Source organism: Manis pentadactyla, chromosome 4 (assembly GCF_030020395.1).
Source record: "Manis pentadactyla isolate mManPen7 chromosome 4, mManPen7.hap1, whole genome shotgun sequence".
Taxonomy (NCBI): Eukaryota; Metazoa; Chordata; class Mammalia; order Pholidota; family Manidae; genus Manis; species Manis pentadactyla.
Window position 1 is genome coordinate 190501307 of NC_080022.1, and position 26517 is coordinate 190527823.

At 53.3% G+C, this 26517-nt stretch overlaps 1 protein-coding gene across 13 annotated transcripts in view; it reads right to left on the bottom strand.

Annotated features, from left to right (window-relative positions):
• The window catches only part of B3GNTL1 (UDP-GlcNAc:betaGal beta-1,3-N-acetylglucosaminyltransferase like 1), a 71905-nt gene that overhangs the window by 35546 nt on the left and 9842 nt on the right, over positions 1–26517 (bottom strand). For 8 of the 13 annotated variants that reach the window (XR_005029938.2, XR_005029940.2, XM_036910782.2 and 5 more), the window contains exons 5-6: positions 16454–16519; positions 8892–8987 (exon numbers count right to left, since the gene is read on the bottom strand). The exons of 1 other annotated variant lie outside the window; for it this stretch is intronic. Coding sequence is in view for 10 of the 12 variants with exons in the window: in XM_036910782.2 (XP_036766677.1) it covers positions 8892–8987; positions 16454–16519 (162 nt within the window). In the remaining 2 variants the exon portion in view is untranslated. Of the gene's footprint in view, positions 1–8634; positions 8862–8891; positions 8988–16453; positions 16520–26517 lie in introns of those variants that run through there. 4 more of the 13 variants (XM_057501901.1, XM_036910780.2, XM_036910783.2 and 1 more) reach the window with 3 other exon arrangements.

A 26517-nucleotide genomic window follows, 5' to 3' on the forward strand; every position in this document is an offset into this window, starting at 1 on the left:
ACTAAAAGAGGAGTCAGAATGTGAAAGAATTTTCGAAACTGGCTCAAAAGTACAATGAGAATAGATGAGGCCAGGTCCCCTCTGCAGGACAGAATCTACGTGGGGTAACAGACCCCATCTGCCTGTGTGGGGACACACCACTGGTTTTTATCTAGCCTTCTGTGGGGTCATGCACGAGACGGTCAGGAGACGCCTGTGGACAGACCTGGGGTCCCCACTGGAGCGAGGTGTGTCACCCTGTCCCTGCTCCGGAACTCCACGAAGCGCAGATCTCCCCAACACAGCGGACCTGCAGCAGGGAGCAGAGGACCACGCCTCCCACAACTGCGCTGAGCAGCGGCCACCAGACATGCCGTGGCCCGAGGCGAGCAACCCGGGCTCACGTTGGAGAAGAAAAGGCAGGTTCTGAAGGAGGCCCCGTGTGGGTGGGCAAGGTTGGCACGGCCCTTCCGGGTGTGAGGCCACTGCTGCCATCCTGTCCCAAACACAGGCTCTGGGGGAAGGTGAGGACGGGGCCAGGTTCCAGCCACAGAGAAACAAGACAGCCAGTTCATTAGGGCAGTCACGGAATAAGCACAGGTAAGGTGAGGGTTCAAGGTGGGCACAGGTGAGCCGAGGTGATGTGTGCCCAGGCGAGGGTGCTGGAGGGGTGGCAGGCCTCCCAGGTCACCTGTGCTCACACTGTCCAACGGCTCTTCATCGGTTCGTCTTTCACACTCAGGCTGTCACTCCCTCTTCTGGTCCTGATGTGTCACCAACTAAAAACAATCCAGTTTCTTAGAACTTTGTCAGAAGGAGGGGTTCCCAGGTGTGCTGGGGACCTGGGTCTGCTTTGGGGCTCTCCCCTGGTTTTGCTGCAAACAGAAAGTACCCTTTGCCAAAACAAATTCTGTGCAGCTCATGAAAACCTGCCAGTGCCTAGGGGTGTCCGCAGAACAGACTAATTCCGCAAGCCACCAGCCAGAGGCTGCCCTTAGAAGGGGCACAGAGGATGTGCAGATAAGCATGGGAACTTCTCAGTGCTTTTGGGACTTTAAAGAACAAAAATAAGGATTATAGACTTAAAATTAGCTCAGTTTTTATTCAGAAAGGAGAAGCCCTTGAGTTAGAAAAAGAAAATGAAGCGGCTATGAGCTTAATAAACATAACTGTATCTTGCTAGAAAGTGACATGATTCTTAAGAGAAAAAGAGTGAAGTTTGCATGACTCATTTCCAGATTCCTGTGGTTTATTATCTTCATTTCTAAATTCTAATTTGTTGGAAGACTATCTTTAGACAGATAAATTTTCCAGTATTCTGGCATTTTAACACTCACATGGTAACAAGAATAAACTTTGATGTGAAATCCTAAACCTGTGATTTAATAAAGACACAGATAGCATGACAGCTTCCTTTCTCAGTAATACTTGTACAGAAAGCTGCTTAGTAACCACTTTTCTAAGCTATATGGACCCAACTGTAGACATCACTTTACCATTCTCCCTTGCAGTGAGAAAATGAGAAACAGTATGGGTTAATCCGTTTCAAATTATGTACATTTTTCCATTTCCTGAATGCTCACTGATTAGAATTAGGTAAGAACCCCTCAGTAAGAAGGACAGAATTTTAGGAAAACACAATGAGATAAACACACAGTGGACAATCTTGCCACACAAACAGGTGGGCTCCTCTGTTAGAGGAGAGCCGCCTCCCCCCAGGGGGGACCTGCGGCCCAAAAGTTACCACTACTTCGTTCTGTGAAATACCCTCAAATGAGTAGTCAGAGGGACGCAGCCTGTGGAGTCAGCGCTGTGGCATTAAAACCTCACATTTAACAGGCAAGGGAAGCAAACCCCAGGGGGCAGTGCAGCAGGTGGAGGCCCGGGCGTCTGCCTGGGTGTGGACTGGAGGTCCGGTCGGGACCGAGGCACGGGCTTCACCAGGCCCGCAGCTGACCTGCAGGCGGCTCCAGCCCTCGGTCTCGGGATGCGTGGGCCCTGCGGACCTGCAGGCGGCTCTCCTGCCTCCGCCCTGTTGCTCCCGCCCTGCTCACAGGGCCCCCGCACCCCGAGCATCCTAGTGAACCCTCCCGCTTCTCCAGTTCTTGTAAGGGAAGGACCAGGGTGCTCCCCCAAGCCCATCACCTGCCACTTCCGGGACGGAGGCGACCAGCACTGACGAGGGGACACTCCCTGCGCGCCCCCAGGCCTGGCTCAGCGTGGGTGGGGACCTGCAACAGAGCTGCCACCACCACCAAGCTCGGCCCCTCAGGGGTATCCCTGCACCCACAGTGGGGTGCCCCAGCCCCTCATGGGGTGTCCTGGCCCCACAGCACACTCTTGATGAGCAAATCTGACCCTCTTCTGTGGCCTGCGGGTAGAATGCCCCATTTCCACGAACGCCCCAAGCCTGGTAGATGGCCCAGCTGCCGTGTGGGGCGCCACCTCCTCCCTGGGGTCCGGGCCTCCCAGGTGGGGAACCTGTAGTCTGGACCACTCATCTTCCTCTTTAACTTGCCTCCTAATTTTATGGAGTGTCTCCCAGTAAATTTCTGAGAAGTTTTGTAGGAAATACACATTTTGAATCCTTTTATGAAAAAGCCCTCATTATATTTTCCACACAACAGACACACTGGTCATGCACGGAATTTGACGTCACGGTCCCGTCGGGTGGACCTGGCCCAGGCGCTCCGCTTCTCCCCGGCTGCCTGAGGCCACCTAGCCTGGAGGCCCCTTTCACTCCCTTGCTGGGCACCAGGCCCCTTTTCCAGGTGCCCACATCCCCGGCTCCAGGAAACTCCATTGTATCATTCTTAGCTGTGATGCCCTCTGCCTGAAAAGAGAGCTCAGGGCACCAAGCTGTGCTGCGGTGAGTCAGCGAGTGGAGGGCGGGCTTCTCAGAATCCCCTCCCCAGTGTGGATCTGCTCAGGGCTACAGGGGGGTTCAGAGACGCCACCAGCCACCAGCCGGCGAAAGTGCTCGGGGAGGGCGACGCACAGGCGCCAGCGAAGCCCCGCCCATCAGCAGCAGCCCTACACTCCTCTCAACAGCCCAGGGACCAGGGAGGAAACCGCAAGGAAATTAAAAGTGCACGGAACTGAATCAGAGTGATTAGAAGACACCTGGACGATGCAGCGGGGACAGGGAGTGGGCCAAGTCCACCGCACCTTATGTTTCTGTTAGAAAGCAAAACCTAAGCTTGCACCTTAAGAAATTAGCAAAAGATTTAAAGGAACAAAAGCAAGCAGAAGAAAAAGTGAGGAGCACAAACGAATAAAACTGAAAACAGAAAAATATTAAAATTAAAACAAAAGCTGGTTCTTTGAGAACATTGGTAAAATTAATAAACCTCTAGTGAGACTGCTTTTTAAAAGTGAGAAGACCCAACTAAAACCATAAATGAAAGGGGGGAATTACATAGACCCCACAGACCTTAACAAAGGTACATAAAAGATGCTATGAAATAACTCTAAACATGTAAATCTGACAATTTAGTGAAATGGATCAATCCCTCACAAATCACAAACTACCAAAACTCAGCTAAAATCAAAGAGAACTGCAACAGTCCTGCAGGTGTCGGGCGCCCCGGCCTCCGTGTCAGCAAAGAACAATCAGAAACCATAATCAAAAACAGCATGGACGACTGCTCCAAAAAAATGCTGAAAACTAAAATGCTAAGCAAAGAAAGCTAATAAGGTTTAAACACATGGAGAGACAAACCATGTTCATGGACAGGGAGGCTCAACATAGAAAAGATTCCAACTCTTGGCAAAATGACCCATTAATGCACTTCCTATCAGTCTCAGCTGGGTTCTGTGCAGATACAGACAAGCTGATTCTGAACTTTACACAGAAAGGTGTGGTAGAGTAAGAGACACATCTGGTCTGTCCCCAAGACCCTGGGGATTTCCCAAGGGACAGGTGTGTCCTTTGTCTTCATCGGAGCCCTAAGTTTATGCTGATGAAGTGACTCGGGGATGGAAGGCTGTCACCCGAAGGGCTGAGTGGTTAGAGGTTCGGAACTTTCAGCCCCTCCTGGGAGGAGGAAGGGGTGGGGCTGCAGGTTAATTTGTACCAAAACACATGAGCTTCTGGGCTGGGGACACCTACCAGATCCTGGCAGAAGCTCCTGCATTCAGGACCCTTCTGGACCCCACTGTGAGCACCTCACCCCCTAGCTTTTTCTCTGAGTTCTGCGAGCAGCTCTAGCAAATTAATTGAACTCAGGCAGGCAGTCATGGGAACCTGATTTACAGTTAGTTGGTGAGGAGCATGGTGACAATCTGGACTTGCAAGTAGCTTCTGAAGTATGGGCAGCCTTGTGGGACTGAGCCCTCAACCTGTGGGGTGTAACGCCACGGTATCAGGTTTAGATTTGTACGACTCCCAGTGTCTACTCAGAACTGGAGAACTGCCTAGTGTTAGAGAAAAACATATCAGAAAGCAAAGGAATAGGAATAGGCAAAAATAATCCTGAAAAAAGAGAATGGAGTTTGAGGCATCACACTGATTTTAAACCTCCTCTCTAGCTACTGAAGTCACGGCCATGTGACGCCACGGAGTGACAGACAAGCAGGTCCACGGAACAGAACAGAGCGCGCAAGCATGGCCAAGTGAGGCAGTGACCCTGCGGAGGAGGGCGGTATTCTCAACAGAAAGGTGCGGGAACGTGTGGACATTGACTAGCAAGCAGGAGTCTCAGCCTGAATCAACTCTCCATGCAAAATCTGCCTAAACTGAACTGTCACTCTGAAAAGCATAAAACTCTTATCAGTTTTGGGAGAAAATCTCTGTGACCGAGGCTTGGATGAACCATTCTTAGGTGCTGACATCCACAGCACAATGTTTTTAAAAATCCATCAGTTGGGGGAGGATTAAAGATGGCTGTGTGAAACAGTGTACAGCAATGACACCTTAATAAAAAAAAATCCATTAGTTGGACTTCATCATAATTTACAACTTTTGCTCTGTGAAAGACCAAGTGGATGAAAAGAAAGGTACAGATTAGGGGAAAATACTTGCAAATCACAATTCCCAGAAAGGACTTGTGTCCAAGAAGAAACTCAGACCCCATGGCCAGAAAGCAAGTGTCTGACAAGGACCCTGGCACAATGTGGGTAGCTCGTGAGGGCGTGATGCTGAGTGTGCTTGACTCCACCATGTGACTCTCTGGAAGGACACAACTGGAGTGAGTTGCTGCCAGGGGCAGGACTGGGAGAAAGTGAGAATAAGGAGGCAGTTTCCTGGGGGTGATGGGACGGTCCTGTGCCTTGACAAGATGCCCCTGCTGTGTCCCATGGGTGAATGAACTCCGGAGGTTTGTGGCTTGGCTGGCTGGGCTGCCTCCACGCCGGTCTGTTTGGTGATGGTACTGCGGCTAGAAGACGTTATTGAGGGGATGTGGGGGAGGGCACAGGAACTCTACTACTTTTGCAACTTTTACATGAGTCTGAAATTATTTCACAATCAAAAAATCATGATTGGTTAGACTCTGTAGGAACGACCCTACAATCCCGTGGGGAAGCAGTCTTCTGTGGAGGCTCCAGGATCCTAGCCCCGCGGCTACTCAGAAGGATCCCATTCTGAGAGTTCCATCAGAAATAATCAGGCACTCGTCAAAAATGCAGGTGGTGGGCCGTGCCCAGAGCCACTGCGTCGGAAACGACAGGATGCACCCTCGAGACCCTGAGTCCGTCCTGTGATCCTGCCAGCCTGGGGGCCCTGGTTGGGCGCAGCACTTAGAAAGTGCGCCATTCACCTGGCAGCGCTGTGGGTCTGTTTTGCTCCATGGCACACTGGGCAGCCAGTGAGTGCCGATATACAGGCGGCAAATTTTCAACTTACATTCATGCTGACCTCCTCAGATGCGGGGGGTAAATGAAAGATACATGAGACCCCCCCTGCAGAACACACGGGGCACTCCGGGAGACAGGCTGTAGGGGACTGCAGAGTGGCTCTTTGGTACAGGCCTGTCCACACAGCACTGTGCCCATGTAGGCCCAGAGTGTGCAGGGGGCACAGACAGGGGGGCCACCAGGGCTGAGGAGCTGAGGAGGGTGTCCAAGTGCCATGGACTGAATGGTGTCCCCCGAAGTCCATGCTAACCCCAGCAGGGTTGTGGGGGAGATGGGCCTTTAAGGAGGTAATTAAATGAAGGGACTGGTTTTGCCGGCAAGAAGCAGAAGAGGCACCAGGAGTGGACACAGACGAAAGGCCAAGTGAGGATAGGAGAGGCCTCAGGAGAAACCCACCCACCAGCACGGGGACCCCAGACGTCCAGCCTCTCCACGTATTCGTCACAGAGCCACAGTAGGCAAGACACCATGAGACAGGTCCCAGAGGAGGCGTGCGAGGGCAGCTAGGGGCAGGCGGGAGGTAAGGACCAGATGGGCCGGGCCGAGGGGGGCACCTCCCACCCAAGCCTGTTGTCTTCCCCCCCCTGTGAAGGAGTACAGGTGGAGCCCAGGCCTGGTAAGGATCAGCCTACCCCTCGGAGCTGCCAGGGCCCCCAGCCCCTCCTTCAAGCTGCCAAGACCCCCAGGGGCTCCTTCAAGCTGCCAGAACTCCCCAGGGTCTCCCGGAAACACAACCTCAATAAGGCACAAAGTGAGCACTGCCTAAAACAGGCGTGTTGTCAGTGTGCATGTGCCCCTGGCCATTTGTACAAACAACCTGCCACCTTTTGGTGTATTAGGAATTAGCAGAGATGATTTTATGTATGTGGTGGGCATCTTATCAGATATTTCAGCAGATGCACTAAAAATCAAACCATGTCACTCTCCACCTTGGGAGCAAGACCAGCTCACGCTGTGGGCGCAGACCTCGCAGACCCATCACCATACTGGGCGCAGGGCGGTCATTTCCCAGCTGCAACGGCTGACAAAGGCATAGATAAAAAACATCTTTCAGGTCACTCTGAGAAACTTCAGACTTTTATTTCCCCTAACTTGCTAAAGAAAAACACTAAAAGAACTCTAATTACTTCTATGACACGTAATAGTCAAGTCTTTCTGTTAGCCCCCACTCAGAACTTGTATTTCTGGCTGCGAATGCACCTGCTGCACCTGAATTACACCTGCGGCCCCTGCGTTTCCACGGGACTCACGCTCCTCCAGAAAATCCAAGACGGCAGAAGCCGGGCTCACAGGGTAGGAGGACGGGCACCGCCGCTGCCAACACCCGATACCCAGGACCTAGGCGCACATTTTCAGAGGCCCTGAACCAGGGCCCTGGCACCCCACATCAGAAGGCCCTCTGGGTGACAATGGAGCCGGATGTTTTCTCCCTGCAGGGGAATTCTGATCTCCCAGTCAGGAACACGAAGGCTCTTGCTGCCCTCCGCGGAGTCAGCTGAGTCTTTGTTAAGAAAAACATGGCAACAAAACAATGCATGTCCGTGAAAGTGGTGGCACATCCCAGTGAACCCCAAGGGCTGGAACCTCGCCCGCAGAGGAAGGGCCAGAAGCACGACCGCAGGGGTCCCAGACCCAAAGCTGTTCTCGGAGGCGTTGCAGACCCCACCACTCATTTCCAAATGCCAGCAGGAAGAAGAGAAACAGCAGGAGAGCTGCCCTGGGCTCTGAATGCTCCAGCCACGCCAGGTCTCTCAGGCACCTACAGCCCGGGGGGCAGGCGCTCTTGCAGCTTGAGCAGCCGGACGCTCCTGGGAGACTGTCAGTGAGGTGGGGCTGCAGGCCCCGGACCTGGGCATTAATGGAACATTCATCTCCTCAAAAGGTGGGACGTGAACCCAAAGGCTGAAGCATGGTTCTGAGTGTGAGAAGGACGTTTCAGAAAATAAACGCTGGTGATGCAGATCTGATGACGCGAGCAAAATCCAGCGACTCCAGCCCCTGCAACCCCAAGCTGACGGGGCGGGCGACTTAGGTAACCTGAGGAAGGAGCTGTGGGCACTGCGGGGCGCTCTGGGGACCCCTTGTCCGGCTCAGGGGTCAGCGACTGGAACGTGATGCCAGTCAGGGCACCTCTAATTCAGAAGCTAATTATCATCAGAATTCTCCCACTGTACAAAGGGGTCAGTTTTCAAAATTCAGAGTTCAGAGAAGCATTTCATTACATGGCAGGGTCATGGGAGATCTGGGACATGGGACCCCTCCTGCCACTACCCCCTCGGGGATGGGGCCCCCTGGAGCCACTTCCTGGCCGGGCCTGGGGGCGGCTGCTCACCGCTCCCTCTCACTGACCTGGGCCCTGCACTGGTGGGTGGGTGGGTCTTAGGAGGGCCTGTCCCACAGGCAGGCGCAGAGTCGGGAGTCTGCCATCAGCCAGCAGCCAGGGCCCAAGGCTGGCAAATGGAACAGCCACCTGCTGCGGGCCCCACCCTGGCTGTCTTGGGCCTGTTTTGGGGAGGTTTGTCCAGGGTGTTGTGGGGCTGCTGACAAGCCTACTTTCACAGGTGGGCAAGGACAGGGTGCTTGTCCAGCTTTGTGTCCCCACTACCATCCCAATTACACACCGATCTGTTCTCCGGGTCCCTGGGCTGCCCAGTGAAGGACTCACTTGATGTCCCATGGACTTGGGGCCCTGGCACCTCAGACCAGCAGCACCCCCTCCGGCCTTCTCCCGGGCCGCCCACCCCCCCAGGGGGTTTCCAGGTCCCTCCCCTGCAGTGGCTCCGCTCTGCCCCGGCCCACCTTTGCCCTCTTGTTCTGTCCACCGTGGTCTGTGGCCTGGCACATCCGCCCCACTCCCAGGCCCTCTGTGCCCGCCTGTGGCTCCAGCTCCTTCCTGGCTGGGCTCCTCTGAAACACTGTCCCTTCTCCAGGGACGTGGCTGGCACCCAGGAGGCAGGCAGCACAGGGGCTGTAGGGCAAACGAAGCCCTGGCTCTCAGCACGAGGTCTGCTGCCTCAGGGAGGCCTTGGCCAGCTCCCAGACAGGGCGAGAAATACCTGGGTGAGAAGCTGATGGGGCTCGAGCTGGTTGATCCAACGTGTGTATCGTTCCGTGGAGCTGGGGGGCTCTCTGCTCACTCGGCAACCTATGATCTGTAAATGACAACAGACAGACCTCAACACAAGCAAGTCACCGAGTCCACGTGGGACACGCCTCTACACACATCTCACCTGGAGAAGCTGCCTGTCTAGACAGAGACTCTGAGACCCCACATGGAACGTGTTCAGGAAAACTTCCTGGACTGAGGGAAGAGGGCTGGCCCCGCAGGTCACTCCCTCTTTACCGTATCCAAATTAGATGCCCTGTGCCCGAGGCCAAACACCCAGCTACTACTAGAGACACTCTCGGATGGTGACTCCAGCGGACGCCAGAAGCTCCCACGGGCAGCAGTCGTCAGCAGTCCTACTGCTCAAAAACGGTTCCCATCCAGGCTTCTGAAAGCAGGAACCTCTTTAGCAACAAGAGTCGTAGCTCACAGCTCACCCTGGGGGTTCCCTCCCTCCGTCCAGCTGCTGGGGCAGCCCCCACGCTCACCAGATAGCACCCCACACCCCAGAAGGGACTCTGTTAGTGCATGGGGACCCCTTCTAACTGCCCGTCCTGGGAGTGCCCGCCTCCTGTGCACCCCGTCCTTTATTTTAGCCTTTCTGGGGTGTGTGTGCTGGCACCCTGGTGTGGTTTCTACCCGCACTTCCCTGAGCCTCTTCCCATGGGCTCATTCACCCGTTATCCTCTTGGGCACGTGACCTTTGTCCATTTTCTAATTGAGATGAAGCACTTGGGCCACAGGGGTGGGTCCCTCTCACGTACTGCTTGTGGGGTTCTGTGAGCCTTGCCTGGCTGCTAAAATCTCATCCTAGAGGTATCTGAGTTAGAACAGCTCTTGAATTGTCACCTGCCCGGTGGAAGGTCTCCCCAACACCTGATCTGGCCAAGATGTACTTTTTTAACTGTCTATTGAATCTGTTTTCCGGTCTTGTCAAAAGTGGCTTGCATTTGATCGCTGAACAGAAAAGAATCTGAGAGCAAAAAGGAAAGGCAGACCAAGGTCATGCAGCGGAAATCCCATTTATTTTAAAGGTACCCCCAGGAGGAAGACTCACGCAAACACCAAGGCCCCGAGCCCCAGGCTCAGTGTGCCGTGAACAGCCGCCTGGGCGACGGGCCAAGTGCCCAGCCCGCTCCGAGGGCCTCGCTTCCCACCAGACCACGTGGCGGCTCCTTCTGCAACGGGCTGGTTTATGCCATTTGTACCGGGAGAGCCTGGGCCCCGCCCCAAACCTGCGCCCTCATGCCTCTCATGGAAGCTGGGGCCATGCTGCGTGGGTCCCACATCAAGGAAGCAGCTCGGGGGCGGTGATGTGAAACAGGAGCCTCTGAAGCTGGCGGGTCTTTGCAACCAGCCACCAGGAGCAGGGGTCCTCTCTATGCCCCCTCTCCACGCAGCACACCCTCTTCCCACCCGGGCAGAGCACCACCTGCCAGGCCACTGTGAGGCCTCCTTCCCGGTGCCCCAGACCCTCCTGGTGATCTGCCCCCTCCTCACCACCCTGGCAGTGCTCCAGGTAGCCTCTGCTCAATTCTCACAAGGACCTGATGAAAGGGAGGCCCAGAGAGGGGGCCCTGACTTCACCGAACCCTCAGCCTTGCCTGAGGCTGGAGGTGAGCAGGCACCCCAGGGAGCTGGTGCTCCAGACGGGTGCCGCCACTCTGACCCAGCTTTGGAAAGGCAGGATGTTCATGAGCTTGTTGCTGGCACAGGTCAGCACCCACCCTCCTGGCCCTTGTGACTCACTGACATCAGGGACACAGGGAAGTTGTGCCATTGGCCTGCAAGGGGTAGGGCTGCTAACATGTGCTGGACAGATGCCACATGCCTCCCCTGTGGGGCTCCTCCACCTGCCTTTGTCATAAGGGGTCCCTGCATTCCCAAAATCACATCCCACAGCTTCCCACCTCTGTGCCCAGGCGATCCCTGTGGCAGGCTCAAGCCGAGTGCCACAGCTTGGCTTGCCCGACTCCACGCTGGGGCCAATCTCCACCCCAAAATGCCCCATAACTGGATGGATGGATGCTGTGCTGGGGGCTGCCTGATGACACCCAGTACGAGGCACCCAAACGTTCTGCAGTGGAGAAGCAACTGCACAACTTATGGACGCTGCCACCAAGAGCCTTCCCTTCATAATTAAATGGTTTTCTTGTAAACAGCCTTAAAAAATGAATGGCCAGGGTCAAGGATACACAACATTCATTTCATTCTCTCCAAATGAACTACATGATGTAACTGACATGACCACCAACCAGCAGCTGCAAATTAAGATTTTTGTAGGTCGTGATTTAAAAACTGCAGCCCCACAGTGACCACCTTCCTAACACCGGCCTTTTTCCGGTGCAACAGGCCTATCACGACGTCTGCAGTGCTCGCCGGTGGCCCTTCATGCAGGAGGACAGCACAGGCACCCCGGCCTCACAGGGTGCTGAAAAGGCAGCTGACTGTCAAGTGAAATGGGCTAGCTTAGCAAGAAAAACTTCATAAAACTATAAAATGCAAACCAGGGTTGCTTTAACACCAACTGATACAGTTGGTATTTCTTTCAAATGCCTCAGGCATCTCTGATATCAATGTCCATTTGGACCCACGTATGGAGAACTGCCCAAGTAATTTCCTAAATGAAGAAAGCTGTGTTTAATTTTTTTCAGTATGGAAATGGAAAACAACATATCTTACTTTCTGAAATGTCAACACTGGTCACAAAATTCTTTAGCGGTTTCCATGCAGAATACACTTTAAATGCCTGGGAACTGCTGTGCGTCACTTCCAGGCGGGCAGAAATCACTGAACAAAAGACTTGGCATCTCACACCCGGCAACCAGCCCAGCTGTGCAAACGCAAGGCCAGGTCCTCACGGGCCCGATGGCGTCTGCTCGGCTAAGTCTCACAGACTGCATGACTCGCAGGAGTAGGAGAGCTAGTCCCTAGTCCACACAGGTGGTGTGCAGTAGGGTCCCATTTAAATTGGAAAGTGGCCTCCTCTGAGCTCTTGCCATTCCATGTGTGATGGCATCACATCTCTGAGCCAAGGAAAGAAGCTCCTGGAAACCTGGTCCATTTCCCTTGTAGACATAAGCTGTGAACAGATCCATCCAGAAGGACGTTTTTCCATTGTTTTCTCTCTTCCCAACAAAGAAACCAGACCAAAAAATACTATTTGTGCATCTAATCTCTCTTCTCATGCCCTGAGGAATCCCGCAGACCCTCTCTGGAGTCAGCTTAGTGACCCCTGTGCAGCAAACCAGTGGTGCCTGATGACAGAAGTCTTGGAAAGCCAAGCTCACGCCTGCTGCCCAGGGCTGGACAGCCACCCAGGTGGCTTCCAGGAGACGCAGTTCACTTTCCCAAACCTGCACGTCAGAGCATGTTTTCTGACATCTTTCCCAACTGGAAAGGGTTATAAATTCAACAGTCCATAACTGTAAATTCTTAAAAAGCAGCTCCTGGAGATCCCAGTTTGAAAAAGACAGATGCACCCCTATGTTTATTGCAGCACTACTTACAATAGCCAAGAAATGGAAGCAACCAAAGTGTCCATCAGTAGATGAATGGATAAAGAAGAGGTGGTACATATACGCAATAGAATGTTATTTAGCCATAAGAAGAAAACAAATCCTACCATTTGCAACAACGTGGATGGAGCTAGAGGGTATTATGCTCAGTGAAATAAGCCAGGCAGAGAAAGACAAGTACCAAATGATTTCACTCATCTGTGGAGGATAAGAACAAAGAGAAACTGAAGGAACAAAACAGCAGCAGGATCACAGGACCCAAGAATGGACTAACCGTTGCCAAAGGGAAGGGGACTGGGTGGTGGGGGGTGGTGGGAAGGGAGGGAGAAGGGGAATAGGGGGCATTACGATTAGCACACATAATGTGGGGGATGGGGAGGGCTGTATAACACACAGAAGACAAGTAGTGACTCTATAGCATCTTACTAGGCTGGTGGACAGTGACTGTAATGGGGTATGTGGGGGGGACTTGACAATGGGGGGGAATCTAGTAATCACAATGTTGCTCACGTAATTGTAAATTAAATTGTAAATCACGTAATACCAAAATTAAAAAAAAAAAACAGCTCCTGGAGTCTGTGGCAACTAGTGGCTATGAACGTACGTCTTTGTACATACTTGCTGTCCCTAACGCTGCCGGCTTGTGACTCTCCAGAACCTGGCACAGGGCCCCGTGGCTCCTGGGAAGGCGGCCTCCCAGGAGCACTCCCCTTAGGCCTTGAACACCTGCCCTGCCTGCCTCTCAGCCCCACTCCTGCCAGCACCTGCTCCCACCTTCTCCAGTACTCAATCCCGCTCTGACCTGGCTGGGTAGGATGCGTGCGGCCTCCCATCTGTCACGGTCACTCTTGCGTCCCCTGGGAGACCGCATCCACACACTCACCCGCACGCTGCTGGGAAGGGGTCTGCAGACCTGATCCAGGCCCCAGGCTGTAGCAGGGAGACCATCCCAGGGAGCGAAGGCGCTGGCACAGATGGCCAAGGGCCTCCACGCCTTCCTGCCCACCCTGCCCGGCCGATGCCCTGCACCCTTGTGCTGGACCTGCTGCTCCAGGAGGCTCCCCCCAACTCCGGGCAGCCAGCCGGTTCCCTCTTGCACCCCCTTCTCTTGCCACATGTACTTCACCTTCCTTGGAGACCATTCCTGGTGGCCAAGAGCGCCTGAGCACTGACCTCACCTGAGATACAGACTGGCAGACGGGACCCTGCACAGTCTGTGGCACACGTCCTGGTGCACGTGACACGGGCAGAACAAAGAGCGTGAACCAAAGGGCGCTGGCCTCTGCAGGGAGAGGAGCAAAGGTGTGTGCCCTGGAGTGCACCGTGGGCGTGCGTCCCAAAGGCCAGCCACGTGGGGGTGGGAGTCATGTGGGCTTCGGTCCCAGCATGTGAAGAAACATGAATTCCCACAGAGCCCACGGGGCAAGAAGGACACGGGGCTGCCGGAAGCTGGCTGGTCACAGAGCGCCCTGTCCTGCCTCTGAGACCTGGTGCCTGGGGAATGTCACCCCAACCGTCTGCCAGGCAAGCAAGTGGATCGCAGAGTAACACACACTTCCTGACAGGGATGAGAGGCCCTCAGAGCACCAGAGGGCCTGCCAGTTGGCCAGCGCCTGGGGAGGGGACAGTGCTGGCCACGGCAAGGAGGCATGCCAGAGAATGCGCCCTCCACGCAGCACGGTGCCAGCATCCCTGCAGGAGTGGGGAGCTGGGGAGGCCTGAGGGATGGAGGAAATGGCTCAGAGCATGTGTCCCAGGGAGAGGCCAGCAGGCAGCCAACGGAGGCACTGTGGTCTCACCCCCAGGGCCCACCCTATAATGCCAGGGCAAATGCACCCAGGACACAGGATCTAAGGCCAGGGAAGGGACACCCAGTCTTGTAGGGCAGCTGGACATAAGCTGCCGTCGTGACCCCGCTGGAGGAGGGTCCACAGCTGGTTAATAAACTGAGCCTTCCTCACCGTGGGTTCACAGGTACACAGATCCCCCACAGACCACCTCCTGGTTCCTGGACAATAATCAGAAGGGACTGGTCAGGGCTGGGCAGAGCCCTCACATTGGTCCTGAGCCGTGCAGCTCAGTGTGGGGAAGGCACACGCTGGGAAGGCATGTGAGAGCTGCTGATGCTCCTCCCATCCAGCGGTGAGAGCAGACCACGTGCACCACCACCCCGGGGACGTCTTGGGGACGGAAGGCTGCAGGGGTGCTGGTCCTCGTACCCCTGCAGAGACCAGAGGGACCAGGGGGATGGTCACAGATGGAAGCTCCCACTCAAACGCATGTCAGCGAGTGTCGGGCCTTGGGCACCTTCCTGCTCTCTCAGGGTCTCCCTGGGGCCCATCTTGATGGACGACCCACTGCACCAGGCAAGGCCCACACTCTGAGCGTGGGACCACCTGCAGACGAAGTGAGGGGCTCACGATGGGGCCAGTCCCTGGACACCTGGGGTCCTGTTCACGCTTCCCTGGAGATGTGCTTGGCAGCTGGCAGAGGGGCCCGGAAAAGGGGTCTGCCCTGCAGCCACTGAAGGATCCATTCAAGGTGGCCTGACCGTGGACACCTGGTGGTCACCTTGCCCTCCAAGAGCCAGTAACACCAGACCAGCAGGGCACCTGGTGGAGATGAGGGTGGAGCCGGGAGCCAGCTCCCAGTCACCTGCCCGTTGCTCTGACCTATCTGTGGCTCGTGCCCATGACCTGAGGGTGCTAGGACCTGTGGGCAGGTGGGCCAGCCTTGGGTGCTAGTGTCCATGGAGAAGGGGCTGCTGCTGGGGCCCAGCGGGGGTGACCCGACTCCCTGCACCAGGCTGTAGGGTGAGTGGTCAGGGGCCAGGACACACACAGACTCTGGCCTGGATGGCGAGCTGGGAGGAGCAGAGGGCCCTGGACACACAGGCAGCCGCTGCAGAGGAGGGGAGGCTGTGGCCCCTCCAGAGGCTGGTCTAGCTGCCACCACGGCTGCCCTTCCAGCCCCAGAATGGGATGCTGAGCTAGTGGGGGTCCAGCCCCCAGGAGTCCACTAGTCTGGGGGGTCAGTGGCATCAGACCCTGCCACCCAAATCCCAGGGCACTCCCTGCTGACCGTGTGGGACATGGCACTTCCAAACCTCCCACATGCCCCGCCCTCTGGAATCTTGCAGCCTGCAGGGTTGTAGACAGCAGCCTCTCAGGATGTAGCTAAGGTGCCATTTTTTATGCTCTTATAGGCGTGCTTCAAGGACATGCTCACATTTATGCAATAGAAGAGCAAGAACAATTCAGGCAGCAAGAGCCCTCAGCACTCGGCTCCGGACTAAAACATCGCCTACTCAGGGAGAATCCACAGAAACCCTGACAGAGGGTTCACGTGTGGACATGAAATACCGTAGCTGCTGAGAGCGTGTGCTACATTTCTTAGACAGTGGGCTAGGCTCAGGACTCCAAAATAAAGGGCTACCATGACACAAAGAATTCATCTTGAATGAACAGAAATCACTGAAACTCCCTGAGAAATGGCCTCTCAAGGAAGTGTGTTTCTGAGTGTTTGCTCTTGCTGCTGAGGCTCCGCTCTGTGAGCCCACACGCGTCCCAGCGACAGGCCCCCTCCTTCACGAAGGCCCAGCAGCCAGGCTGGTCCTGAAACACGGTGCGGGGCCACGGCACCCTGGAGCCTGTGAGAAATGCAGTCCCAGGCCCCACCTGATGCCTAGAATGAGACCCCAGGGCCTGTGCGCACGTGGCACCGGAGGAGCTTCAGTGTGGGTACATGGCATGGACACAGCACCCTGGTGGCGGTAGGCAAAACCCAGAGTGAGGGGCGCGAGGGGGGCTGTCTTACCCCAAAAAAGGGCATCTTTCCTCCAAAGGGAAAGACCCTGGGGTTTCAGAGTCATACACCACCACAAGTGGTTCTCTGAAGGTACGGCCTCACCACAAACTGCCTCTTCTTTCCCCAAGGAAAATCTTAATTTAAAAGCTGTGACAGTAATTTTATCAAAAGGGGCACCAGTACTTACACTCGCCGGGCAGCGAACAGCAGCTTCGTGTTGCAGCCTCACCCTCTGAGGCATCATCACGTCGTCCTGCAGCAAAGAGCACACATGAAACTCATACGTGCAAGTCTGGCAAACAGAGACAGACAGATCGGCCACCGGCGGGACCCCCACGAGCCTATCAGCCGGCAGGGAGCACGTGTGGGGTGGCAAAGGGAAGGCACAGCCCTGGGCCTGGAACCCCCACTGCATGGAAAAGCTGTGCACATCTGCACCAGAGATGGTCGCGACAGCTTCCTACAAATCAGGGACCCGCATCCACAGGCACCAGACAGCAAACGGCTCACCGCAGCAAAGTGCCATCCCAGCGGCGCATGAGATCGCAGGCACAGTCCTGAGAGAGCACAGGCGGAACACTCAGCGTCATCTGTCTACCTGGCGCTCAGAGTCAAGCCAAAGCGCGTGTGCTATTTAAGAAACATATAGGGGGACGGAGGGCGGACCCAGCGCGCGGCTGCGCGGCCGACACGCGGCGCTCGCGCTCCGGGCTTAAATGAGCCGGGGCTCCCCGCGCCGCCACTTCAGCGGGGCCCACGCGTCTGCGCTCCTCGGCCGCGGGGCGGTCGATGGGAACGAGCGCCGCGGAGCGGGAGGCGGCGCCCGTCGGGGGGCTCAGGCCTCGCGGGAGCCCGCCGCGGGGCTGGGGCATGGGGAGCCGCAGGACCTGAGCCCTGCCCCGCGCGCGGGCGGGCAGCCTGGGGGCCGGTGATGGGGACGCAGCGGGACTGCCGCCGCGCCAGGCCCTGAGAGCCACACCGAGCCTCCGTCGCCTCTGTCTCCGCCTGGCCGCCGCCTCGGCCCTTCGCGAAGCTCTGGGCCGCTGGGAACATGGCCCTGGAGCAGCTCTGCTCGGTCCTCAAAGTGTTGTTAATAACAATACTTGTAGTGGAAGGGATTGCTGTGGCCCAAAAGACCCAAGATGGACAAAATATTGGAATCAAGCACATTCCTGCAACCCAGTGTGGAATTTGGGTTCGAACCAGCAATGGAGGTCATTTTGCATCACCAAATTATCCTGACTCATACCCACCAAATAAGGAGTGTATCTACATTTTGGAAGCTGCTCCACGTCAAAGAATAGAGTTGACCTTTGATGATCATTATTATATAGAACCATCATTTGAATGTCGGTTTGATCACTTGGAAGTTCGAGATGGGCCATTTGGCTTCTCTCCACTTATAAACCGTTACTGTGGTGTGAAGAACCCTCCATTAATTAGATCAACAGGGAGATTCATGTGGATTAAGTTTAGTTCTGATGAAGAACTTGAAGGACTGGGGTTTCGAGCAAAATATTCTTTTATTCCAGGTAATGAAGTTATCTTTAGTTTTAGAATATTAAGTGTAGAAAAGATAAAATTTAGTCAAGTTAATCAAGTCAGAGTTTTAAATAAATTAGCAAGGTCAAGGGGAAATCAGTCCAGTAATAAATAAAAACAAAAATTGGAAGTAGAGCTGAGTCACTTGAATTTTGAAGCATATCATAGATGGTATCACATTTTTTTCTTTGATTTATGTTTTATAGTGTATATAAAGGCCAAAAGCATCAAAATAAATGTTTTTAAAAATCAAATTATTTTCATAATCCCACCCAAAATTATTTTGGCAGGTTTTTCCATTGGAATGATTGGATTAACCACTTATTTGAATAATAGTCTCTAGAAAATATTGAGCAATAGAAAGAATACTGCTCTGCCCTTGGAGGCGAAAGATCTGGGTTTGGATTCTTTCTCTGCAACCTAATAACTGTAATACTATTAAGCACAGAGTTGTGCCTGAGAGTTGCTATTGGCAAATGGAAATTCCTATTTCCATTAGTTTCCATTCAACTTGCCTGAGGCTCTCATAACTAATCACCACAAATGTGGCAGGTGAAAACAACAGAAATGTATTTTCTCAGAGTTCTGAAGGACAGAAGTCCAAAATCCAACAGGCCACCTGCCCTCTGATGCTCCAGGGGAGAATCCATTCCTAGCCTCTTCCAGCTCCTGGTGGCTGCCTCAGCATTCCTGGGCTTGCGGCCCCATCACTCCAGTCTCTGCCTCCGTCCTCACAACCTCTTATCTCAAAATCTGTAACTTAACAATCACATTTTTGCTGACTAAATAAACTCACTGGTTTGTTTTTTTTTTTTACCATATAAAGTAATATTGACAGGTTCTGAGGATTAGGATATGGACATATATTCAGGAGGGGCTGGTCTCCATTTAGCACACTCTGACCATCTTCCCTCTCCATTGTATGTGAGAACACTGGGGAACTGTGAAGTCCTATCCAGGGTAAAAATATGCATGTCCCTAATGCAGAAACATAAAGATATGCAAGTTATTGCTCCTGTCTTCAAAGAGCTTGCAGACTAACAAGATGAAAAAGTAACTGAGTGTAACAACTATATGATCTTTTTGCTTTTATTCATGTTTTCATGTAAGAGATTTGTTAATTTAAAATTTTTTAACATAGCCATAATCTTACATAAAATCCTATATATAAAAAATTAGTGTTGACTCTTTGGTGTCTATCCCGTCAGATGTTTTCCTGTATCTGTGTATTTTACTTAATGTACATAACATACCTGCCTTTTGCCTGAATAACAAACATTTTTTTCCTTTGGTAAACATGGAAATTATTAAGTGTTGTGTCACTATTTATGTTCTCAATGCCAAACATATAACATTTTCAAGTAAAATGTATCTAGTAGACTTGATTTCTTAGAACAGTTTTGGGTTCACAGCAACACTGAGAAGAAAATACAGACAGAGTCACCATCTATATCCTACCCACCCCACACAGAGCCTCCTCCAAAATCATCATTGTGCACCATAGGAACATTTGCTACAATTGATGAACCTGCAGTGATACATCATCCTCACCATAAGTCCATAGTTTACATTAGGATTTACTCTTGGTGGTGTAAGTTCTGTGTTTGGACAAAGTTTAATAACATGTATCCACTATTAGAGTATCATACCGAGGATTCCACTGCCCTAAAAATCTCTGTGCTCCACCAAATCATACCTTCTCCCCCAATGCCTGGTAACTACTGATTTTATACTGTCTCTGTAGTTTTGCCTTTTCCAGAATGTCATATAATTGGAATTACCATATGTAGACTTTTTAGATTGGCTTACACTTAGTAATATGTACTCAGGATCCTCCATGTTTTTTCGTGGCTTGACAGCTCATTTCTTTTTAGTGCTGAATATTTTATTGTCTAGATGTACAACAGCTTGCTCAACCATTTTATTGAAGGATATCTTGGTGGCTCCCAAGTTTTAGCAATTACAAATAAACCTGACATAAACATCCATATGCAGGTTTCTGTGTGTACAAGTTTTTAACTCATTTGGGTAAATACCAAAGATTGCGGTTTTTGTGTCATATTAAACATTTTGTCTTTTTAATTTTTGCTTAAATGGTTAGTTGTGATGGTTGCACAACATTGTGAATGTACTTAATGCCACTGAATTGGACACTTAGAAATGTTTAAAAGGACAAATATTATATTACATGTTATATACTACAATAAAGATAAATTTTAAATATTTTAAAAAATTTAAAAAATAAAAAAAAAATAAAAAAAATAAAAAAAAAAAAAGAAACATACACCTAATGCAAACTGTTAAGAAAAGCAAGAAAATTATGATCCCACAGTCAGAATAGTGGTAACTCTGCAAGGGGGAGGGGAGGCCAGGGGTGGTGGTGGGAAGGGGAAGACGGGGAGGGAGGTGTGGGTAAGGAGGGGCAGACGGGGGAGGGGGAGACGAGGGCAGCACAGTGGGAAAGCTGACCGTGTTCTGTGGCTTTTCCAGGCCCGAGTCCCTCCCTGGCTCTGCCCAGGAGTACACTTTTGATCATGTGTGTGGCCAACCCTGGCTGGGAATCTCGACAAGGAGGAAGCTCCGGGATGCGCAAAGGATGGCTCTGAGTGGTTGGGCCATAAGGCCAGTGGCAGAGGATGACAGGGGATTTCCCTCAAGGGAAGGTCGGCTGGTCAAACCGGCAGAGCAGCTCCTCTGCCCAGCGGCCTCATGCGGAAGTCTGCAGTCAAAGACTCCCGAAACCAGTCTTTGACCTGTGTGGGGTTTTTAGGTGGGAAGGGGGAAAGGCCAGCATACGGCTGCATTTCAGAAAGAAAGCTGAGGGGCTAATGGAAGCCACAGGCTGGGGTGGTCTCAAGCCAGGGCGCGACCACCTGTGAGACCCCACGGAAGGCTCCTGAGCACGCAGCCTGGAGAACGGGGTGCACCACTGAGCAGTTTCAGCCCCGCTACCCCCAAGCCTGGGTCAGCACCAAAGATCCACGCTGCAAGTCTGACCTCATCCCACACGTACTCAGGGCGCCAAGGCCCCCCCGACACACTGAGCACGGGACACTGCAGCCTTTCCAGAGCCGGGCCGCCCACTCACGGCGTCTGGCTGGCCCTCAAACACATCTGTGGAGCATAAGAAGATCTGCCCAAGACTGAATCTTATTTTGATTGCCTTCACCATTTACACACACACACACACACACACACACACTCTCTCTCTCTCTCTTTTTCTGGTACGTAGCTAATTGTCTATAGCTGGAGACAGAGCAGCTAATATCTCCACTCTGTGGCCAAAGAAACAAGGCTTGGGAAGGATACGAATTCACCAAGGTCTCGTGGCGATTACACGTAAGGGTGTAAACACAAACACAGGATTCGCTGAGACCCGTTCCCAGCTGGAGGATTTGTGCTAGAAGCCAAATGGCCCAGAAAGTCTTAGCTCTTGAAGACATCCTAAAACAATTTACCATCACCTCTACCAGGATCATCTCCAGGCCAAGAGTCAACATCTCCAGGTACAAGGAGACCGAGGACATTTAACAGCCACAACCACGGAGCTGAGATAGCCAAAGGTGGGGACCTGCCGCCCAGTAGACGGCAGAGCAGCCCCCCAGCCACCTCACAGCACATGGTGGCCCTGGGTCACAAGTAAGCTCTAAGCTCTCCCCTCACTGTTTTTAAAGAGGGAAAATTTGCTGAATGAAAAAGTCTTTATTACACACAAAAAGCAAAGTGCATTTGAGTACCAGAGCAGACGGGTCTCTGCATAGCCCAGATCTGCCCTGCCTTCCAGTGGAGGCCTGTCCCACACATGCCTCCCGTGGAGGGGCTCACTCCGGCCAGGGGCAGGGGCTCTGCAGTGCCAAAGGCCAGGGTGAGCTCTCCCAGATGTCAGCTGGCACTTCAGATGCAAAGGTGGGGCCTGGCAGGCAGGTAAGGCTTATGCATGCAACAGGAAGGGGACTGTGCCCCGGCCCTTAGCCCGCCCTGTGCACTCGGAGATGGAGTATCCTGACGGCCGGAGGGCACGTTCAGACTGCCCAGTGTCTGCCCAAGGGTGCACTGTGTGAGGTTCCCAGACTGGCTCGACGTGCATGAAGATAACAAGTCAAGAAACATTCTTGGCAGCTCAGGGAAAAGAATTTTGATGCATTATACAAGTAACATTAATTCAGAATGAAACAGTTTCCTTCTGAATGTAGAAATATTGTGTAGAAAAAAGCTAATCCAGTCAAGGAATTTTGGGTTTAAAAGAAACATTTTTTCCATTTTCCCCCCAAACTCTGAGTTACTGAGGAGAAGCAAATAAGCAAATCGGCGTGCAAATCACAGCAGGGTCCAAACCCAGATCAAAATGTCCCCAAAGCCCACTTTTAGAAGGGATCGGCCAGCTAATGGCAAACAGTCCTGCTCTGATCAACTAGGAGAGCTGTGTGAGTTTATGAGTCATAAAAGCAACAACAGTTAACAGGATAATAGTACTGGGCAAGTCTGTGAGGTCGCCTGAGCCTGGACAGGAAGCAAGCCACTTCTGCCCCCCAGCCGCCCTGATCTACAGGAAACATCCTGACATTCTGACCCTGGTCCTGACAGGCCTGCTCGGCCGCCGGGGCTGGAAATCAGAGCAAGCGTCTGCTCTGGACCCGGGGCGGGGGGACCTCACCCCCCAGGGCCTTTCAGCTCAGGCCGCAGCCGCCAGTCAGGAGTACGCGGGGCAGAGCCCGACCTCGGACACCACCACAACCCAGGACATGTTTCTCCAGAGACCTGAGAGGCAGAAGATCCCTGGGGAACGGACTTTCATGCAAGGCCTCAGTTAACTCCATGCAGAAGTGCTCACACACACCCGCACACAGACAACCAGACGATTCAGCGGAACAGACGCCGACGAAAACTCCCAGAGCAGCACTAAGAAAATAAGTCAGAAGAGTTAAAAGTCAATGATTATAAACTAGAAAATGTCTGTCCAGTAAAATGAGGCAGTAAAGTCAGAACAGGAACAAAAATCACGTGAGACAGAAAGTAAATAGCAAAACAGCCTAACTGACATAAAATGGCAAAAGAACCCACATGGCATAAAATAACAGATGTGACTAAATTCAATAGTGCAATCAAAGGCAGAAACTGTCAGACTGGATTTTGCAAAGGAAACATAGTGAGAGCACCATTAGGGTCCCCAGACTCGGTTCCATTGTGTGTTCGTGGGGGCCCCACGCACGGCACCAAGCAGTTCTCAGCACCAGCACTCTGACCCACCCGTCAAGTGGGGACACCGTCTCAGGTGGAGGCCGCCCGTTCGGCCTGGCCACAAAAGAACCGCCTGGACGCTTGCGAGGTCTGGAGTCTGTCTCCTGGCCCCAAGTCCGCCGTTCCAGCACGCTCTCCTTGGCTCTGGAGGCGCAGCTGGACAAATGCCCAGATCACTCCCCTTAAAATGAAGCCTTAAAATGAAAACTATATGAAGAAAAAATACTTGGGAAGCTCACAGCTGTCTGGGGCATGTGTCCCTTAGAAACACGACGTGCTCAGGAGAGCTGGAGCTTCGAGAACAGCTGCGATGCCACAGCAGTGCGAGTCGAACGGGCGCCGACTGGGTGGCCTCACGTGTGGGTGATGAGGCAGGCTTCTCCCACACAAGCCCTTTCCTCCACGTGAGAAAAGACTTCAGAACTGAGTGCTAAGGGTAAGGAAGATACCTTCTTCAAGAGCAGCGGTAGCCGAGTCCACTGACCTGCGGCTGCCATGGGCCTGGGGCCCCCCTCCCCACTGTACGGATGAAGGGCCTGGTCCGCACCTCGGGGTGCTACTCGGGCCCTTCAGGCTAAAGTCACATGGCCCTGCTCCTGAACCAGCTAAAACCCTTGGATTTTGGGTCTAAAACAGAGGCCCATCTTTTTTTCCAGGGAAGAACAGGAAGAAAGGCGTGGTGTGCTGGGTGACGCAGGGGCAGTGGCTGGTGGAAGGCACCCTAACCCCGCCAGCGCGTCCCCGCCTGGGGGACAGACTTCAGTAGGCTCTCAGGAAAGGGTCTGCGGCTCAGCCTCTCGGGGGTACAGCCAGATGCCCGGCCAGCAGCCACACACACCATCCACACAGACCAGCTAGCGAGAAAGTCACGGGACAACTGTGGGAGGCTTTGAGGCTCCCGTCAGGTTTGTTTCGTTGGAGGGACAGCACTTGGTTGCTGTGATGCGCTGTTGAAGAGAGAATGAAAAGAAGGACTTTCTACATGAGGCAACAGTGTCTTTGGTTTGAAACAAGGGGTGCCCACCTCAGTCAGAACACACACACCTGCCTGACACCGAGCGACCAGCGGCGAGGCGGAGAAAGGCCCGGGGGACCGCAGCCCCCATGCCCTGCCGTCACCCACATGGCTCTTGGCCCGACTGGGGCTCCGGACCAGTTCTGCTGGAGCGCAGCAGGCGCAGGGGCAGTGTCCGCCGGCTCTGCCGGGCCAGGACGTCCCCCCTGCTCTCTGGAGCGGCCGCGGACTCTATCCCGTGACACTGGTGCTCTTCTGAGTGATCCTGCCATTAAACTCGAATCAGACACAAAGCCCGGGGGCACATGATGCAAAGGTGGAACAGACAAGCCTCCTCACGGGGCTGGCCAAGTCTGCGCCGAGTAAGCTGCGGGCATTAAGGCACAGTGATGACGTTATTCAGCAGAACCCCGCCCAACCCCTGAAACCCACTTGACTGGGGAGGTGGCGAACCCCACTGGGGTAAGTAGTCAGGGGACTGAGCCGCTCTGGTTTTGGAGAGTGGGTTCACAGGGTTTTCACCAATATCCAAATAAACACAGGTGCGTTGAGGAACACAGAGACAAATAAAACGGAGAATGTGTCCCAAGCCAAGGACCACAAGTAATTCAATTCTGTGCTCCAAGAGCCTGGGATGTGAATTTAAGGAGAAAAAGAAATCACAGTAAAAACTAGGAGAGGTAACAAGAAGTTCAGGCTTTGGGGCTAACCCTAACCCAACAGAGGTCACGAGGAGAGAACAATCTGCCTCACATCCTACCCTAGAGAAAGACAGGCCGAAAGGCGAGGAGCCGCATGTCCAGTCTAAGAAGTCAGAGTGATAGTGGAGTGAGCCCTCCGGGAGGCCAGAGAGGAGAGGACGGTGGGGCAGAGGGGGCCCGAGGGCAGGCGGGGACCCCTCTTCTAAGGAGTGCCCAGGGGACAGCAGCCGGCTCCCGGCCTGGCGGGGCTCGCCCCCAGCCCTCCTCACTCTCACCTCCCTGGGCCTGAGGCCCCTGCCGGACAGTGTGGCCACCCAGGGGCCACACGGCGCAGACTGCCCTGCGGTGGCACACATGGCCTGCCAACGCAGAGGCCACACTGCTAGACTCTGGGGAGGGTGGTGGCGGACAGAGGCTCTCTGGGGCGGGCCGGTGAGGAGAGGCTGCCCCCTGGAAGGAAGCCTCGCCCAAGGAGACCAGCGCTGCTAGGGGAGGGCCCCTTTCCAAAGTCACGGCACCTGCTCCTGTCAAGCCAGGAACCAATCCCCATGATGGGGCAGACACCTGAAGGCTGTTTCTCTAAATGCCGGATGCTTTGTTTGCTGTGTTTTATTTTACACACAGCCAAGAACTGCTGAACCATAAACAATAGAGGCCCCCGCCCACCTTGCCCACCCCTGGCAGACACCCTGTAAGTCGCCAGCAAGGCGAAGCAAGTGCCCCTCTGCCCCGTTTCCACCTCCAACTAATCTGAGCGGTACTCAAGCTGCCAGTGGAGGAGCAGGTCTCGCGCAGGCAGATGCGGGCGCCACAGTCCTAGCACACCTGGGCGGCCTCAGGTGCTCCCCTGTGGGCTGTGCGGCACAGCCTTCCAGACCCACCCGCCCCACGACTGCTGAGACCACGGCCAGCGACGGCCTGCTCTGCCCCCACTCCAGTGCTGGAGGGCATTTCAAGGACCTGGTTCTCGACACCCCCTCAAACTGCACCGACCCTACGGCTGCTGGGGGCAACTCCTCACTCGTCTGACCCAGGCTCTGCTTCCCAGCACCTTCCCTCACACGTCCCACCTCCCCCATTTGCCTTTTCTCTCCTTCCTTCAGCCAAGACCCCGCAGGAGCACAGGCGGGTGCAGTTATGTGGTTTTTTTCACCATTGTAATCATTTGCCACGTTGTTACAAATTCTTTATAAACATACAGTAATTCTCTCCCGCAGATCCACAGGGCCCTTACTCCACATGAACTAGTTTCTGAATGTCCGTATCGTAACCGGTGATGTGTCTCTAGACACACATCTTTTCCAGAATTTCAGATTCCTACCAGTGAAATTTAGGAGCCCAGGGCATTAACATTCTTGAAGTTCTTGATACAAATGCAAAATTATGCTGGTAATTCACACTTTCCGAACACTGACCACTACATTGTTAGAAAACTTTGTTAATTTGTTTTTTAAAATGAGTCGTCTAATTTAATTTGCATTTCTTTGATTACAAATCATTATAGAGACATTCATGTTTATGTTGCCATCTGCATGTTCTGCGCACCCCCCACCTGCCTTTCCTTTTTATCTGCCGCCCATTTTTCTTTTGTGTTTTCTCTTCAACTTGAATGAATTTTTCTACCTGAGACTATTAATCTTTTAAGTATGTAACAATTACACAGCAATGACTTCTCAAACTTAACTTCTAAGTCTGATCATAACAGACTAGAATAATGATTTTCAAGAAACACACCAAAATGTAAGATAATTATTC